A 15981-nucleotide genomic window follows, 5' to 3' on the forward strand; every position below is an offset into this window, starting at 1 on the left:
CTACACAAGTCCCACTAAAATGAACAAAGACTGCATAGCACCAGTGCTCAGTTGGACCGTGTTCGGTGGCATTAAGCAGCCGGCTCTACTACTCACCCCGAGGCGCCCGCAATTCTGAGATGTTTTCAGTTGCCTCGTCATCGGAATCCCCTCCTGCCGCCACAACTTTGTATCGGTTGCTGCTCTGCTTGTTCAGCATGTGTGGGACCTGCAATGCCGCCTCCCTCTCAGCAGCAAGGTCCAGATCTTGCTGAGCCAGGTGAGCCCGCAGCTGCCTAATTTCAAACTGAGGCCAAAGGGAGGAAGGAACGAGTAAGACAAAAAATGAGGAAGGGTGGATACAGAGGCATATTGCACTTGGGGAAAAAACACTTTCTGAATTATTAGTGCTTGGGCAATGCTCACAGAGAGGCATCCAAAAACACACTGTTTGCAATTCATAAAAATAATAATCTGTGTAACAGCAGTTATATCAACTTGATTTATGCACATTTCAAATGCTATCGGCTTTGAGCTTGACATCTGTGTGTGGCAGAGTACTGTCAAGTGGAGAGCCCAGGTTGTTTGGTTTCACTGCGGCAAACACAGCAACCGGTAATGTGCAATGTTAAGAACATAAGCTTTTGCAGACTTTGAAGTCCATTTCATCAGATGCATGAATGATACCCTTAGTCGGAAGATGTATATTTACAACTACATGTGTGCATGCATACCCAAGCACATGCACACACATGTACAGAGGCGGGAAACTGAATACTGGGTCCAAAAAGCCATACAATGGAAGGGGAACAATGTGAAACTGCAGGTGTCCACAGAATGATGGCTGAATTTCTAGGTACTATCATTCAAAAGAAAAAGGAACATTTTTTTACAGCTGCATTACCTGTAGACAAAATCTAAAAGCAATATGTTACAAACCAAAAGCCATCACCTTTACATTAGATTACTGCAATGCGTTGTACGTTGGGCTGCCTCTGAAGACGGTTCGGAAGCTTCAGCTGGTGCAGAATTCAGCGGCCAGGTTGCTCACTGGGACAAGACGGTTTGAGCCTATTGCACCAATCCTGGCGACTGCATACTGCCTCATACCCAAAGATCTCAGGGCGGTTCACAACATAAATTTACTATATAAAAACCACAAAATACATAATAAAATTAAGAACAAAACTAAACCAATAATCTCACTGTTGTGAACCAACCTGAGATCTGTGGATCGAGGGCAGAATACAAATTCAAACAAACACTTTGTGTGGTTTGAAAGCTGCAATCTGATGTGCCATGCATGCACAGCAAATTTGAGATTGGATAAACTTTCAAGTTTGAACGTGTATTCCAAAATCAAGCCTGCCACAGCTGCCTGAAAACATTCATTTGATTTTAAATTTGTTAAATTTAAAGCATTATTTAATCCCAGTTCAGGACAGAGCAAGATGGGACATTTGAAAAAATAAAACTATTTAATGTGTCAAAAGGCAAATGAAACATTTACGCTCACCTAGTCTATGTCCTCCAGGAAGAGGGGTTTTCCTTACTTCCAACATTTATAACAGATTATGCTGACTTTTTTTTTTTTAAAGGCGCTTTGGGGCATGGAATCCTATGCCCTTTAAGCTCTATTAAACTTAATTACACTCAGAAATTCACTGCTAACTGTATTTTTACCCCATTTACCCTCCAAGGAGTTCAGGGCGGTATACTGTTCCCACCAAACCATTTTCTCTTCACCATGACCCTCCAAAGTAAGTTGTCCAAAGCTTCAGGGTTGACAGGGGTCTCCTCATTTTAAGCCCAGCACTTCAGCCATTACACTGCAGAGGCTACTCCCATTCCAATGCAATTTCCCAAGGTGACCCTCCCCTAAGGAAAGTGAGATAGCTGCCTTATGTGATGGATCTGTGGCACTATCAAGAGGCAGAGCAGGACGGAGCTATGTAAATGGAAAATTCTCCTGTGCTAGGCACATTCAAGTACAGTCAAACCTCTTCTTACGTCCACCTCCGCTCGTGTCCATTTCACCCAACATCCGTGGCAAACTCAGTAGTAACGGCGGATTTGCTGCCGTCCGTGCATGCGCAGGAACGGGGAATTGCCGCCCACGCCTGCGCACAACGGCGCCTCTCCCCGCGACCCATTTTGACTTCCGAACGGCCTCCAGAACAGACTGTGGTCGTGAGTAGAGTTTCTACTGTATGTGTATACACATGGTGAGCTGCTCAGTAGAAGATGCTCACCACTCCTGGATTTTCCACCTCAGGCACAGGAATATCCCATGTCTGTTTAGACAGGTTTAAAACCAGTCAACAAGTTACAGTGGCTGAGCGGGGTCTGCTCCATGTTGTCAACACACTTGTGCACACACTTACACACACTTCATCCTGGTTTCTTTGAAACCAGGTTTTACCAAGCCCCCCCCCCCCCGGAGTTCTTCCAGAAAACAATGATTTGCTTTTTGCTTTTGCAAATCCAGACCTCTGATACAATAAACTAGATGTGCAATTCTGACAGGTGCTAGAGACACTGGCATGTCAGAGACAAGCCGTATAAAAAATAGTGAGCTGATTAACACATATAAACAAACATAGTGCTTTTGCTGCCCTCTTATGACCAACAGACAAAAATGCAACCAAGCTTGCTTTACTTTTCATTTTTTCTAATATGCAGTGTGTATATTTGCATTGCTTTTGGCCCTTGCTAAACACTTTTATGTTTAAGCAAGCCTATCCAGACACATATTTTTAATATGCAATTTTATCTTACAATGTATATTTTAATAACTGCAGGTTTTACTTATATTTTGCTGAATTTTAAGATAACTTGCTGTTTTACTAGTATTTTTAAAAGAGCATTTTATATTCTACGATTCCAAGCACAATTCAAAGTGTTGGTGCTGACCTTTAAAGCCCTAAACGGCCTTGGTGCAGTAGACCTGAAGGAGCATCTCTACCCCCATCGTTCAGCCCGGACACTGAGGTCCAGCGCCGAGGGCCTTCTGGCGGTTCTGTCACCGCAAGAAGCCAAGTTACAGGGAACCTGGCAGAGGGCTTCTCAGTAGTGGCTCCCACCCTGTGGAACGCCCTCCCATCAGATGTCAAAGAGATAAACAACTACCAGACTTTTAGAAGACATCTGAAGACATTCCCTCTTTAGGGAAACTTTTAATGTTTGACAGACTATTGTATTTTAATATTTTGTTGGAAGCCGCCCAGAGTGGCTGGGGAAACCCAGCCTGATGGGTGAGGTATAAATAAATAAATAAATAAATAAATAAATAAATAAATAAAATAATTTGCTTTTCCTACAGGTTATGGATGATTAAGTAGTTTATAAATCCAGTTAAATTAAATAAATAAGAAAACACACACAACCCCCAAACCTTTTTCTGAAGCAGCTTTCAGTCCCTCTCAGACAAAGAACTAAATACACTATAATAAATCCCCCTCAGCAGTGCATTGCATTAAGTAATTATTTATAAACACCCATAAAAGGACAGGGACCAGTATGGGACCCAAGGGAACACCAGCCTTTTATGGCTAGACATATAAAAAGGGCCACCCCATCTTGTCTAGTGCTTTACTGAATATATAGAGGACTGGAACTCTCTGTGAATCATACAGTTCTCTTAAATAGCCAGTAGCAGAGGATGTCTGGCGTAGCCTTGGAGAGATCAATGAAAGCTTTAAAGCTGAAGCTTGCTCTTCTCTAATGCAACAGTCATCATTTTGCTCTTTGGATGGAATGCCTGAATGCTCATCTGCCACTGGGACACCATCCAATGTTTACTTCCATTAATTTGGGCCTTTGTTGCTAACATTATTTCTTTAAAAAACAAACAAACACCACACAAACCAAGAGACAGTTGCGAACTAGACTAGAATAAAAGGCAGGGTGATTTGGGCTGCCTTCCAACAAACAGGCAAATGATTGGTTGTTAGGAATAAATTAACATTATTGCAAGCAGAAGCAGAAGAAGGGGAAGAAGAATAAAAAGAAGCAGAACAAAAATGCTGCCAGTGGGAAATGTATAGTCATTAGAACCAAAATCTGTTTCACAAATTATCTACCATGTTGAAAGGGAACAAGAATTCTTCAACTTCCAGTGTTACGGTTTGATTTTTAAAAAGGATAAAAACCACAAAGCTACCTGAATTAACTGAAGGGGAGAGGAAGGGTGGTCATTAATAATCTACACAGCTCTGCTAACTTTGAACGCTTTGCAATCATCTTTTATTGTTCACCCTCATCCTATCTGTATGAGGCAGCATTTCAATGGCATAGATGCCTCACACTCTTATCCTTCGGATCCCTCTGCAAAACCTCATAGGAACGCAGGAGACACTGCCTTGCACTGACCCAGACGACTGCTTCAGCCAATTCAGTATTGCTTGCATGGACTAGCAGAGGTTATTCTGGGTCCTCTGCAGTCTGGAGTACCTGGAGATAGCAGCTATCACACCTGAGATCTCAGGTATGGAAAACATGTGCTGAATCCTCTGGCCCAACCCCCATAGTATGGATAGTGGAACCTGTAGTCTTTTGGAAGCTGCCGGACTACAACTCCCATCATCTCTAACCCTTGGCCATGTTGGTTGGAGAAAGTTGGAGTCTAGCATAATCTGAAGTGTTGCGAGCCACTTCTGGGTGAAAAATGTTGTGGCAAAGTAGCATACAAATTAAAATCCGTAACAGACACGCATTTATAAAATGAAAATATAGTTTTGCCTTACTCCCTGCTCTTGGCAGATTTGGGTTAGTCTTTCCAGCTGCTCATCTTGAATGACCTTTGCCTTCTCATACTGTTGAATCACCATCTCCATTTCCACCTTAACTGGTAATACGTAGGCTAGAAACCACAACAAAGGGATCTCTGAGTTTATTTGAAAAGATGGTCATGCATCTAATAAATGCAACTACTATTCAACAGCAGTTAAGTTTCTGAAACGGTCAATTTTATGTCTTATTAGTTTCAGTTGGAGAAATCCAATAATGGGCTTGATTTGCTTTACTTTAAATCAACTGGACATTAAAGATCATAACTATGGTTGCATAATATTCATATAGTATTCTGCAACCCTGCACTTATTTACCTAGTAGTAATTCCTGTTTCACTCAGCAGGGTTTACTTTTGAGAACACAGATGCAAGATTTCACAGTTAAGTACAATTCCCACACTTCCCTAGTCCCTCCCCTGCATATTTCCCCAAAATTCTCTATCCCAATTTCGAAACATACACACGAACACATTTTATTTTCACACTCTGAAAAAATCAACACAATGTTCCTGCTGCCTAAATTAGGGATTATTTTAGTGCAGAGTTCCCACTCTACCCACAGCTACTAGGAAACTGGTAAACAATATAAAAAAAGTTCCATAGGAACACTGGTAATTTCCCCATCTTATCAATGAGGGTTATCCAGCTAAAATCTGGCTTTCTACTTGAAAAGAGGTACTGACTATTTTAAAAAGTAATTCCTACACCTCCACAAATCTTTACAAAAGTTATCGTTAACTTGCCATCAATAATTCTCTTCACTCTCCAAATTCTCAGTGTGATAATAAGGCTAATAGCATCCCAAGGACTGCTTGGTCCATTCGCCACTGTAGAAGCCACCATTGGAGCCAAGGATAAGATGATCACAGCACCATCAAATACCTAATAGGAAAAGGATTTCACAAACAGCATTTTACTCACTCCTTTTTTGAATGCAAATATCAAAATGCACTCAACAAAGCAAACATCAAGTCCAAGTCAAACCATTCCTCCTTCTGGCTTCTTTCTTTTCTACTGATGTCATGGATATTATTACTGTCTCATTTTTAACTGGGGATAAGCGTTTGGATGCATCAGATAAGCTTTTGGTCAAACATCTGCAGTAACACCTGAATCTCAGTAAGATACTAATCGAGGATCAGCTAAATGAGTTTTATTGTATTAATAAGACTTAACAGTTTCCCCCCTGAAATGGGCCATTGCACTGGAGAACTATGTAGCAATGCATCATACTGTGGTTTGCATGTCTTAGTGGCATTCAGCACTTGTCCCAAGCAATTCATTCAAGGCCAAGTCATGCTCAGTTTCTGGGGCCAAAGCAGCTCTCCACCCATTAAACAAAGGCACCCCACATGAGCCATGTTTGCACATAGTGTGGCTCTCCCTGTTCCACAGCTGGGAGGAGCAATCCAGAAGCTTTCACTACCACTTTATTTCACTGTAGCTTGTCATGTTGTTTGGACAGACGGTGAGTTTTAAACAAGCCAATTTCAACCCATAATTACTGAAACTAGGCTGTTTAAATCAGGACTATGGCCCCTCCAGCTGTTGCTGGACTGCAACCCATTCTCCTTGACTTGGTGATGACGGGGGTTGAGAGCTCAACAACATCTACATGCTCCCCACTCCTGATTTAAACTAGCCGGAGTTAAGATCTCCAGATCCAGATGAAAGCAAACTACGGTTTATCAAAATCACACTATGGCTTAGTAAGATGAGCAAATGCAGCCACTAATTACCAGTGTATGAACTATACTCATTAAAATTAATAATAAACTGTACAAATATCAGGTCAGCATCTAGGGCATTTGAAATTAAGCTCGACAGAGAGAGGAGGAGACTAGAATAAAGAAGAAACAATCGTAGTTAGTTAGTTAGTGACAGAGGACTTTCTTAGTGGGCTACAGAATCTTAGTCCTATTGTGGCAATTCCTAGAGTCGAGGAGAGACCAAGGGCTCTCCAGCTGGAAGGATCAGGTGGCAAATGAGATGACCCAAGATTCTGGAGAGCCACTCCTGGGCTGGATGGACAAATCACAGGACTTGACACAAGGCAGCTTCATACATGGAACAGAACTTTAGCATTCCTTGCTACAAATAAGTCTCCAAAAGTACTACAATAAGGTTAAGTACAACTAATCGTTTTCCAGTGCTCTTTAATTGCTAATTAAGGAAGCTAAAAATATTCCTCTTTACCCAGATAGCTGAAAGATACTGTTCTTGGCAAACCTGATATATCACTGGTTGGGAGAATGCTTTTAACTGTTTTTAGAAGCCTTTTAAACTGTTTTTAGTACTGATGTATCTGCCTCCCTGGGCTTCTTCGAGAGGAAAGGCAGAATATATGTTGAGTAAAATAATGAAAACAATAACACAGCACAGTGTGTTGCAAAGGATGGAGGTGCTATTAAATATAAAAACAGAGGTTTTGCTTACCTCTATTTTATTTTCAATGTAGTCCCATATACCAAGAACCACTATTCTCAAAACAGTCTAATAAAAAGATATGTGGGAAGAGGGAAGACAGAGAAAATCATAAATCATTAGCATTGTTAATCAATAATAACTTTTTGTAACAAAATGGAGAAAATCGGTCCTGTGGTGCAGAAAAGTTTTATTAAAAATTTCAAATGCTTAACTTTTCTGTGTAAAGTGTTGTGTTTTATAAGTTCATTGTAACATTGTAAGTGTATCCGGTAAATGTAGGTTTCCCTGCTGACCCTAAAATGTGAAAAAGTTGCAAGTTATGTCAAAATATTCTCCATTCTGGGAGAAAGTAGAAACAGGGTTGGAATCAACACTGTTGACAGAAAGAGGCAGCAGGTGTAAGAAAAAGTGTAAAATTAAGAATCATGCCCATTTGTAGCATAATTATTGATATACTGTAAGAGCATGAAGGCGAGCAGTGCATCACAAAGCACATGTGGACAAGGCCCGGAGAATCCAAAGCACAACATGGAAGACAATGGAGGAAAGGAAAGGAATGAGGAACATGGGGAGGGGGGGGGTCAATTCATATTCTTTCCACATTTCTCCTTGTCGCCATCTCTCGGTTCTACCTTGCTCTATGTAAAATAGGAGGGGGAGGAAGCACACCAGCCTGTGTGCTAGTAGTGCTATTTTACTTGCAAGGATTTCTTTTTAACATGAAGGAGAGCATTTAAAAGTGGCACCCCCATCTACAGTCCAAATCAGTACAGTTCGTTATACAACTCCATAACTTTACAAACTCTCCAGAGTTCACTCATTAAGTGACCTGTGGATCACTTAATAATATGTTCTACGGATGTTATCAGTTGTTATTAGTTGTGGTGCATGTACAGGAATACACGTTTTCTTGATCTTTTGGGGGGTCTCCAGGGAAATGAAGAAGAAGAAGAAAAAGAAGAAGAAGCTGTTTATCATGTCATTCTGCTGAATGTATAGATCAGACCTTGCTCTTATGCCACATGAACTAGAAATTTGATGAACATTTCATGACATCAGAACATCTCAAATTACCACAACAGCTTTCTAAAACAACAGACCGAGGGTGCTTGATGCCTAGTGCCTGAAGGCTGGTACTACTTTAGTAATAACGGATCAAACAATTTCTTTAAAAATAGCAGATGTACAGTTTCTTCATGTGTTATGCTGGCTATGCCTCTTTTGCTACCTGTGAATTTCCTTTAGCCATTGCTTAGGCAAATGCATCTGTGGTATTAGCCTACCCTCACAGGGTTGTTGTGAGGATTAAGTGAGGAATGGGGAGGCCCATATAGGCCCCCTTGAGCTCCTTGGGATAGAAATGTCATGAATAAATAATAGTTGAAGGGTAGAGTATAACGTTTTTCCAAACCCTGAACAGACACAGGACAACAGGGATATTCCCTTTTCTCCTCTCATCTCCTATGTGAAAAAAAAAAAGGCTACAGATAGCTGAAGTGATGTGAGAAAATGATTTTGCTGTTGGTAATATTTTCTTTATACAATAGACAGGATTATCAAGCATCTTTCATGCGAAACACTTCACAGATGGCTGGCCTCCTTGTAGTACATATCTGCTGCTGAAAGAAGAGCATCAAGTACTAGAGCTGTAGAAAATTGGGGAAAAAACGATTCACTGGGATTGCTGTTTCAATCCGTCATGCAACAGTCAGTGAAAGAAGCAAGTGAATTTGAACAATATCAGGATTTAGCACACATTCCCTTCACGCAAAAATGCCAGTGATAGAAAACATTTGCAGTTGCTTTTGTCTGGTGACCCCAACCCAGATATTTTATTGATTTACAATAGTTTTAATATTTAAAACCACATTTTGATTGAGCAAATATAGAACTTTCTCTGCAGTATTCAATAAAAAGTGATCTTCTCTACCTAATGTTAAATGTAAGCCTTCTGGACAGGGGCCATTCTGCAGAACCAGCATGGAGTAGTGGTTAGAGGGATCACGGAGGACAGGGAAAATCCAGGCTCAAATCCCCATAAACTTGCTGGGCTGACCTTGGGTCACTCGCTCTGTCTCTCACTCTAGCCAACCCCATGGGTAGGTTGTAGAGATAAAATGAAGAGGGGGAAGGGGAAGAAGAAGAAGAAGAAGAAGAGGAGGAGGAGGAGGAGGAGGAGAAGGAGTTTGGATTTGATATCCCACTTTATCACTACCCAAAGGAGTCTCAAAGCAGCTGACATTCTCCTTTCCCTTCCTCCCCCACAAGAAACAGTGGGGCTGAGAGACTTCAGAGAAGTGCGACTGGCCCAAGGTCACCCAGCAGCTGCAGGTGGAGGAGCGGGGAAGCGAACCCGGTTCACCAGATTACGAGTTCACCGCTCCTAACCACTACACAATGCTGCCCTGAGCTCCTTGGAGGAAGAGGAGAGTGGGGGGGGAGCTAATTATAAAGTAACTTTTTAGCAAATTGGAAACTATTTACTGAATACTGCAGAGAAAATTTGATACTTTATCAAAACGTGGCTTTTTAATGTTATAAGAGATTGGTTTACATGCTCAAATACAGACATGTTTTATATATCTATATTTTCAGTTACAATAGTGTTTTCAATTATAACTGGTTTCTCTCTTCTCTTGTTTTATCTATGTAAACTGGTATCTTTGCTGACTTTTGCACTATTGTAAAAATAGAGGCAGGGAAAGTGTCAGGCACACTGAGACGGGGATCCTGTCAGAACTGACGCAGGGTGTTTTCAGCCGCCCCACACATTCCTCTGCCTTTTCTCCTGGCACAGAAGGGCTTCTGGTGAGTTCAGCATCAACCAAGGAGCAAATGCAAGAATTTTATGGCACTTCTACTCAGGCATCACTCATTACATATTGAGATAATAATCCTTGAACATTATAGTAATATTATAACCCACAGATTCTATGCTGCACCTCTGATATGTATTGTGCTTCCAACTGAACAGAAGAGAGCAGGTCTTTGCCCCAAGCAGCTTACAAAATGAATTCTGACAGCAAGTGGGGAAGAAGTTGGAGGATCACAGGAGAATAATGCACCAACCAAGCACCTGCAGTGCCAGAAGTAAGCACTTCAGTCTGTCCCAGAGGCCTGCAATTCTGGTCTTGATTGACCAAACCACCCATTTCCGACACTTCGAGTAGTAATGGAAAAACAGGAAATCTCTGTCAATAAATGTGGCTATTTATGACCTTCTCTGTGTAATCTATAGAGACTTGCCAGGGCATCCTCTTAAGTTCATCTGTGCAATTTGTTCCCCTCCCCCTCAGCACATTAAGGTTAACTAGGGAGATCCTGCTCTGAAACCACATGAAGCCTCAATCAGGACAGGAGGAACCCTGTGATGTCACTTAGGCTGAGAGGCAATTTCAACCTCGGTTTTTCCACTATCAAGATGTTCCATAGTATCTCAAAAACTTGCTGTTGTCACAGATACGAGTGGCCAAAATTGTGGCAACCTTTTTTTGGAGTAATACCATAAAATTAGGGACGCGGGTGGTGCTGTGGGTAAAACCTCAGCGCCTAGGACTTGCCGATCGCATGGTCGGCAGTTCGAATCCCCGCGGCAGGGTGCGCTCCCATCATTCGGTCCCAGCTCCTGCCAACCTAGCAGTTTGAAAGCACCCCTAAGTGCAAGTAGATAAATAGGTACCACTTTATAGTGGGAAGGTAAACGGCGTTTCTGTGTGCTGCGCTGGTGCTGGCTCGCCAGAGCAGCTTCATCACGCTGGCCACGTGGCCCGGAAGTGTCTGAGGACAGCACTGGCCCCCGGCCTCTTAAGTGAGATGGGCGCACAACCCTAGAGTCGGACACGACTGGCCCGTACGGGCAGGGGTACCTTTACCTTTACCATAAAATTATATATCAATGGAAAGATAATTTAATGAATAATGTAATGCAACAAAGTTTGTTCAGTTATCTGTATTCTATCTTTTTTTTTATAATAATTTTTATTCAGTTTTTAAAACACATAATTAAAGAACAAACACATCACAAGATACAAACAAACATAAACAAATCAAACATAAATAAATTCATAATCTTATTTTCTTGTAACTTCTTTCAATCGACTTCCCCTTACCTCCCTTTCGCTGCATCCTTATTTTAATTTTTTTTAGCAACCCTTTAGTCAATTTATCCATTTAGTTCCCTTCATTAAATTCCCATAAATTTGTTAATTACAGCTGTAGTTCTCTGCTTCTTACCCCTTGACATCTTAACACTCCTCAATTTTACAACAGTTTTTAAGATATATTTTAAATTTCTTCCAGTCTTCTTCCACTGCCTCTTTCCCCTGGTCACGAATTCTGCCGGTCATCTCTGCCAGTCCCATGAAGTCAATCACCTTTGTTTGCCATTCTTCAAGAGTAGGTAGTTCTTGCATCTTCCAATACTTTGCCAGAAGAATTCTTGCTGCAGTAGTAGCATACATAAAGAAAGTCCTATCCTTCTTTGGCACCAATTGGCCAACCATGCCCAGGAGAAAAGCCTCTGGTTTCTTAGTAAATGTCCATTTAAGGACTTTCTTAATTTCATTATAGATCATTTCCCAGAATGCTTTCACCCTCGGGCAGGTCCACCATAGGTGATAAAAGGTACCTTCATTCTCATTACATTTCCAACATTTATTATTGGGCAAATGGTAAATTTTTCTGCAAGCTTGACTGGGGTCATGTACCACCTGTAGATCATTTTCATTATGTTTTCTTTTAAGGCATTACATGCCGTAAACTTAACACCAGTGGTCCACAACTGTTCCCAGTCAGCAAACATAATGTCATGACCGATATCCTGTGCCCATTTAATCATAGCTGATTTCACCGTTTCCTCCTGTGTATTCCATTTAAGCAGCAAATTATACATTCTTGACAGATTCTTAGTATTGGGTTCTAACAGTTCCGTTTCTAACTTTGACCTCTCCTTCTGAAATCCTATTTTCCTGTCCTCTTTAAATGTCTCATTTATCTGATAGTAATGCAGCCAATCTCGAACTTTGGACTTAAGTTTTTCGTAACTCTGAAGCTTTACCCTTTCACCTTCATATTCTAAGATTTCACAATATTTTGGCCATTTAGAATCCATATTAAGTTTTTTCACCCCCTTGGCTTCCATTGGTGACAACCACCTGGGAGTTTTAGTTTCCAGTAGATCTTTGTATCTGCTCCAAACATTATATAATGCTTTTCTAACAGTATGATTTTTAAAACCTTTGTACACCATTGCCTTGTTATACCGTAAGTATGCATGCCAACCAAAACAATTATCATATCCTTCCAAATCTAAGATGTCTGTGTTCTCAAGAAGTAGCCAGTCTTTCAGCCAGCAGAAAGCTGCTGCTTCGTAGTATAATCTTAAGTCCGGCAGGGCAAATCCCCCTCTATCCTTTGCATCAGTTAAAATCTTAAACTTAATTCTGGGCTTTTTGCCCTGCCAGACAAATTTTGATATATCTTTCTGCCACCTCTTGAAACAATCCATCTTGTCCAGAATCTGTAAGTTCTGAAACAAAAAAAGCATTCTAGGCAATACATTCATCTTAATAGTAGCAATTCGACCTAACAAGGACAATTTCAACCTTGACCATGTTTCTAAATCTTTCTTTACTTCTGACCAACATTTTTCATAACTGTCTTTAAATAAATTCAGATTCTTAGATGTTAAATTTACCCCCAGGTATTTCACTTTTTTCGTTATTTCCAAACCTGTTTCACTTTGAAACCTCTCTCTTTCTTCCATTGTTAAATTTTTCTCCAAAACCTTTGTTTTCTGTTTATTCAATTTAAATCCTGCTACTTGACCAAATATTTCAATTAATTCCAACACTCTTTTGGTACTAATGTCTGGCTGTTGTAAAGTCAAAACTAGGTCATCTGCAAATGCCCTTAGTTTATAATGTCTGGCTCCGACCTGAACTCCTTTAACCAACTGGTCCTTTCTAATCATATTTAACAAAACCTCCAGGACTGATATAAAAAGTAGAGGAGATATTGGGCAACCCTGTCGTGTACCTTTTTCTATAGGTATTTCTTCCGTTACCACATTATTTACAATTAACTTTGCTTTTTGTTCCGAATATATTGCACCTATACCGTTTTCAAAACCTTGGCCTACCCCCATCCCTTGGAGATTCTTTTTCATAAAGCTCCAACAAATGTTGTCAAAGGCTTTCTCCGCATCCACAAAAATCAAAACAGCCTTTCTATTAATGTCAACTTCTAACAGCTCCAAAATATCGATAATGTTCCTCACATTGTCTGACATGTGTCTCCCTGGGAGAAAGCCAGTTTGGTCCTTATGAATCTCCCCTAGTAACACTCGCTTCAATCTTTTTGCCAAAATGTCTGCAAAAATTTTATAATCCACATTGAGTAAAGATATAGGGCGGTAGTTTTTAACCTGGTTTTTTTCAGTCTCTGATTTCGGTATAAGTGAGATGAAAGCTTCTTTCCACGATTCAGGTGCCTTTTTCCCCTCCATAATTTCATTGCAAACTTCCTTTAGAGGTTGTATTAACCAATCCTTCAGCTTCTTGTAGTAACTGGCGGTCAAGCCGTCTGGTCCTGGTGATTTTCCCAGTTGCATATTCTGGATGGCACCCTCTATCTCTTGTTCTGTTATTTTCTCATTCAAGATCCTTTTATTCTGTTCTGAAATTTTTGGTAATCCATAGTTTCTAAGGAATTCTTCAATTTCCTATTCGTTTACTGGCCCTTGTGCATATAATTTCCTAAAAAAGCTTTGAAAACAATTACTTATCTCATTGGGTTTGTAGATGGTCTTTCCCTCCATCTCTAAGCTGGTCACTGTATTCAGTTTCTGCCTCTTTTTTAATTGCCATGACAAAAGTTTCCCACATTTATCTGCAGATTCAAATGTTTTTTGTTTCATTTGCTTTATTTTCCATTCTATTTCTTGATTCATCAATTCCATGTATTGCGTCTGATAATACTTTATCTCTCTCAAAATCTCTTGGGACTTTGGTTTGGACCTCAATTTCTTTTCTCCTTCTCTCATTTTTCCTAAAAAATTTTCTTTCCTCTCATTTTGTCTTTTCCTTTTTATAGAGTTCTGTTGAATTAGGAAACCTCACATGACAGCTTTGCTAGCGTCCCAGATTGTTCTTTTCTCCACGTCTGTTCTCAAATTTATCTCAAAATAATCTTTCAATTACAGATAGGTAGCCGTGTTGGTCTGCCATGGTCAAAACAAAATAAAAAAATAAAAAAATTCCTTCCAGTAGCACCTTAAAGACCAACTGAGTTAGTTCTAGGTATGAGCTTTCGTGTGCATGGTATCTGAAGAAGTGTGCATGCACACGAAAGCTCATACCTAGAACTAACTCAGTTGGTCTTTAAGGTGCTACTGGAAGGAATTTTTTTATTTTTTTATTTTGTTTTAATCTTTCAATGTTTTTTGGGCCTTTTTATAAATCTCTTCATCTTTAAATAGGGTGTCATTCATTCTCCATCTGAAGGATCCAGTTGTTGTTAATTTCATCTCCATCTTTACAGCGTTATGGTCGGAGCAGGTTTTTGGGCAGATTTCTATCTTTTTGGTTCTTGGCGCCAGGCTGCTAGTAATCCAAATTTGGTCAATTCTTGTCCATGTCATTTTTGCTTCAGAAAAGAAGGTTCCCTCTCTTTCAAGAGGGTTCCTTGTTCTCCAGATATCAATCAAGTCCATAGTTTCAGTCATTTCAAAAAAAGTCTTTGGTAGTCTCCCCTCCTTTGAAATCACTTGTCTCTGTGCTTTATCCATATTTGTGGAGACGACTCCATTCATATCTCCCATCAATACGATTTTATAATCCAGAAAGTCCATTAAGGTCTCATGCAACTTCTTAAAAAAATCAGCCTTCCCTTCATTTGGTGCATAAACTCCGACTATCAAATTTTTTTCTCCTTGAATTTGTATTTCAATTGCCAGGTATCTTCCTTGTTCATCTTTAAATATCATTTTTGGAGCCAATTTTTCTTTTGCATAGATCACCACTCCTCTTTTCTTCACTTTGTCTGATGAGATAAATTCCTGTCCCAGTCTCTTATTTATCAATAATTTCCTGTGTGTCCTGACAATATGGGTTTCTTGCAAGCATATTAAGTCTAACTGCTCTCTCTTCAAAATATGAAAGACTTGGCGTCTTTTTCGGGGAAGGTTCAAACCGTTACAGTTCCAGCTAAGAAGTTGCAGAGACATTTTGTTACTAAGTACCTGTTCCTCCAACTGCTCCAAGTTTCTGTTCTTCTTCTGATGGTGGTAACAAAAGTCCAAATGACAGGTTAGCAATATCAATTGGTTCTTCCTCATCTACAGTTCCTTTCTGCAAGTCTTCCCGGTGTCTCCCAAAAAACTGTTCTTTATCTTGGATTGTTCTTATTTTGATCTTCTTTCCTTTGAAGTTAAAGGACAAACCCTGTGGAAATTCCCATCTAAAAGGAATGGCGTTTTTCTTGAGCAGATCAACCAATTCTTTAAAGAGGGTTCTCACCTCCAAAATGTATTTAGGGATATCTTTAAAAATCTGTACCTGAGAATTTTGGATCACCAAGGCTTTTTGGTAATGTAGATTCAATATTTTATCTCTCTGTTCCTTGGATCCCAATGTGATTAAACAGTCCCTTGGTTTCTTTGTCTGCCTCCTACCTAGCCGAAAGGCTGTTGTTATTTCGATCTCAACTCCTTCTCCTTCTCCCCATTCCTCATGCCAAAATTCTGCAAAGTTGTTTTTAAGGAATCCCACAAGGTTGTCGCCCTCAC

At 40.2% G+C, this 15981-nt stretch overlaps 1 protein-coding gene across 5 annotated transcripts in view; it reads right to left on the bottom strand.

The window, feature by feature from the left end:
- Positions 1-15981, bottom strand: part of TMEM266 (transmembrane protein 266) — a 98178-nt gene that overhangs the window by 16854 nt on the left and 65343 nt on the right. For 3 of the 5 annotated variants that reach the window (XM_081876320.1, XM_081876319.1, XM_081876322.1), the window contains 4 exons: positions 7206-7262; positions 5513-5651; positions 4725-4840; positions 97-286 (listed from right to left, as the gene is read on the bottom strand). In XM_081876320.1, the coding sequence (XP_081732446.1) occupies positions 97-286; positions 4725-4840; positions 5513-5651; positions 7206-7262 (502 nt within the window). The remainder of the gene's footprint in view (positions 1-96; positions 287-4724; positions 4841-5512; positions 5652-7205; positions 7263-15981) is intronic. The other 2 variants (XM_081876321.1, XM_081876323.1) reach the window with 2 other exon arrangements.

Source organism: Podarcis erhardii (genome assembly GCF_964252035.2).
Source record: "Podarcis erhardii genome assembly, chromosome: 9".
Classification (NCBI taxonomy): Eukaryota; Metazoa; Chordata; class Lepidosauria; order Squamata; family Lacertidae; genus Podarcis; species Podarcis erhardii.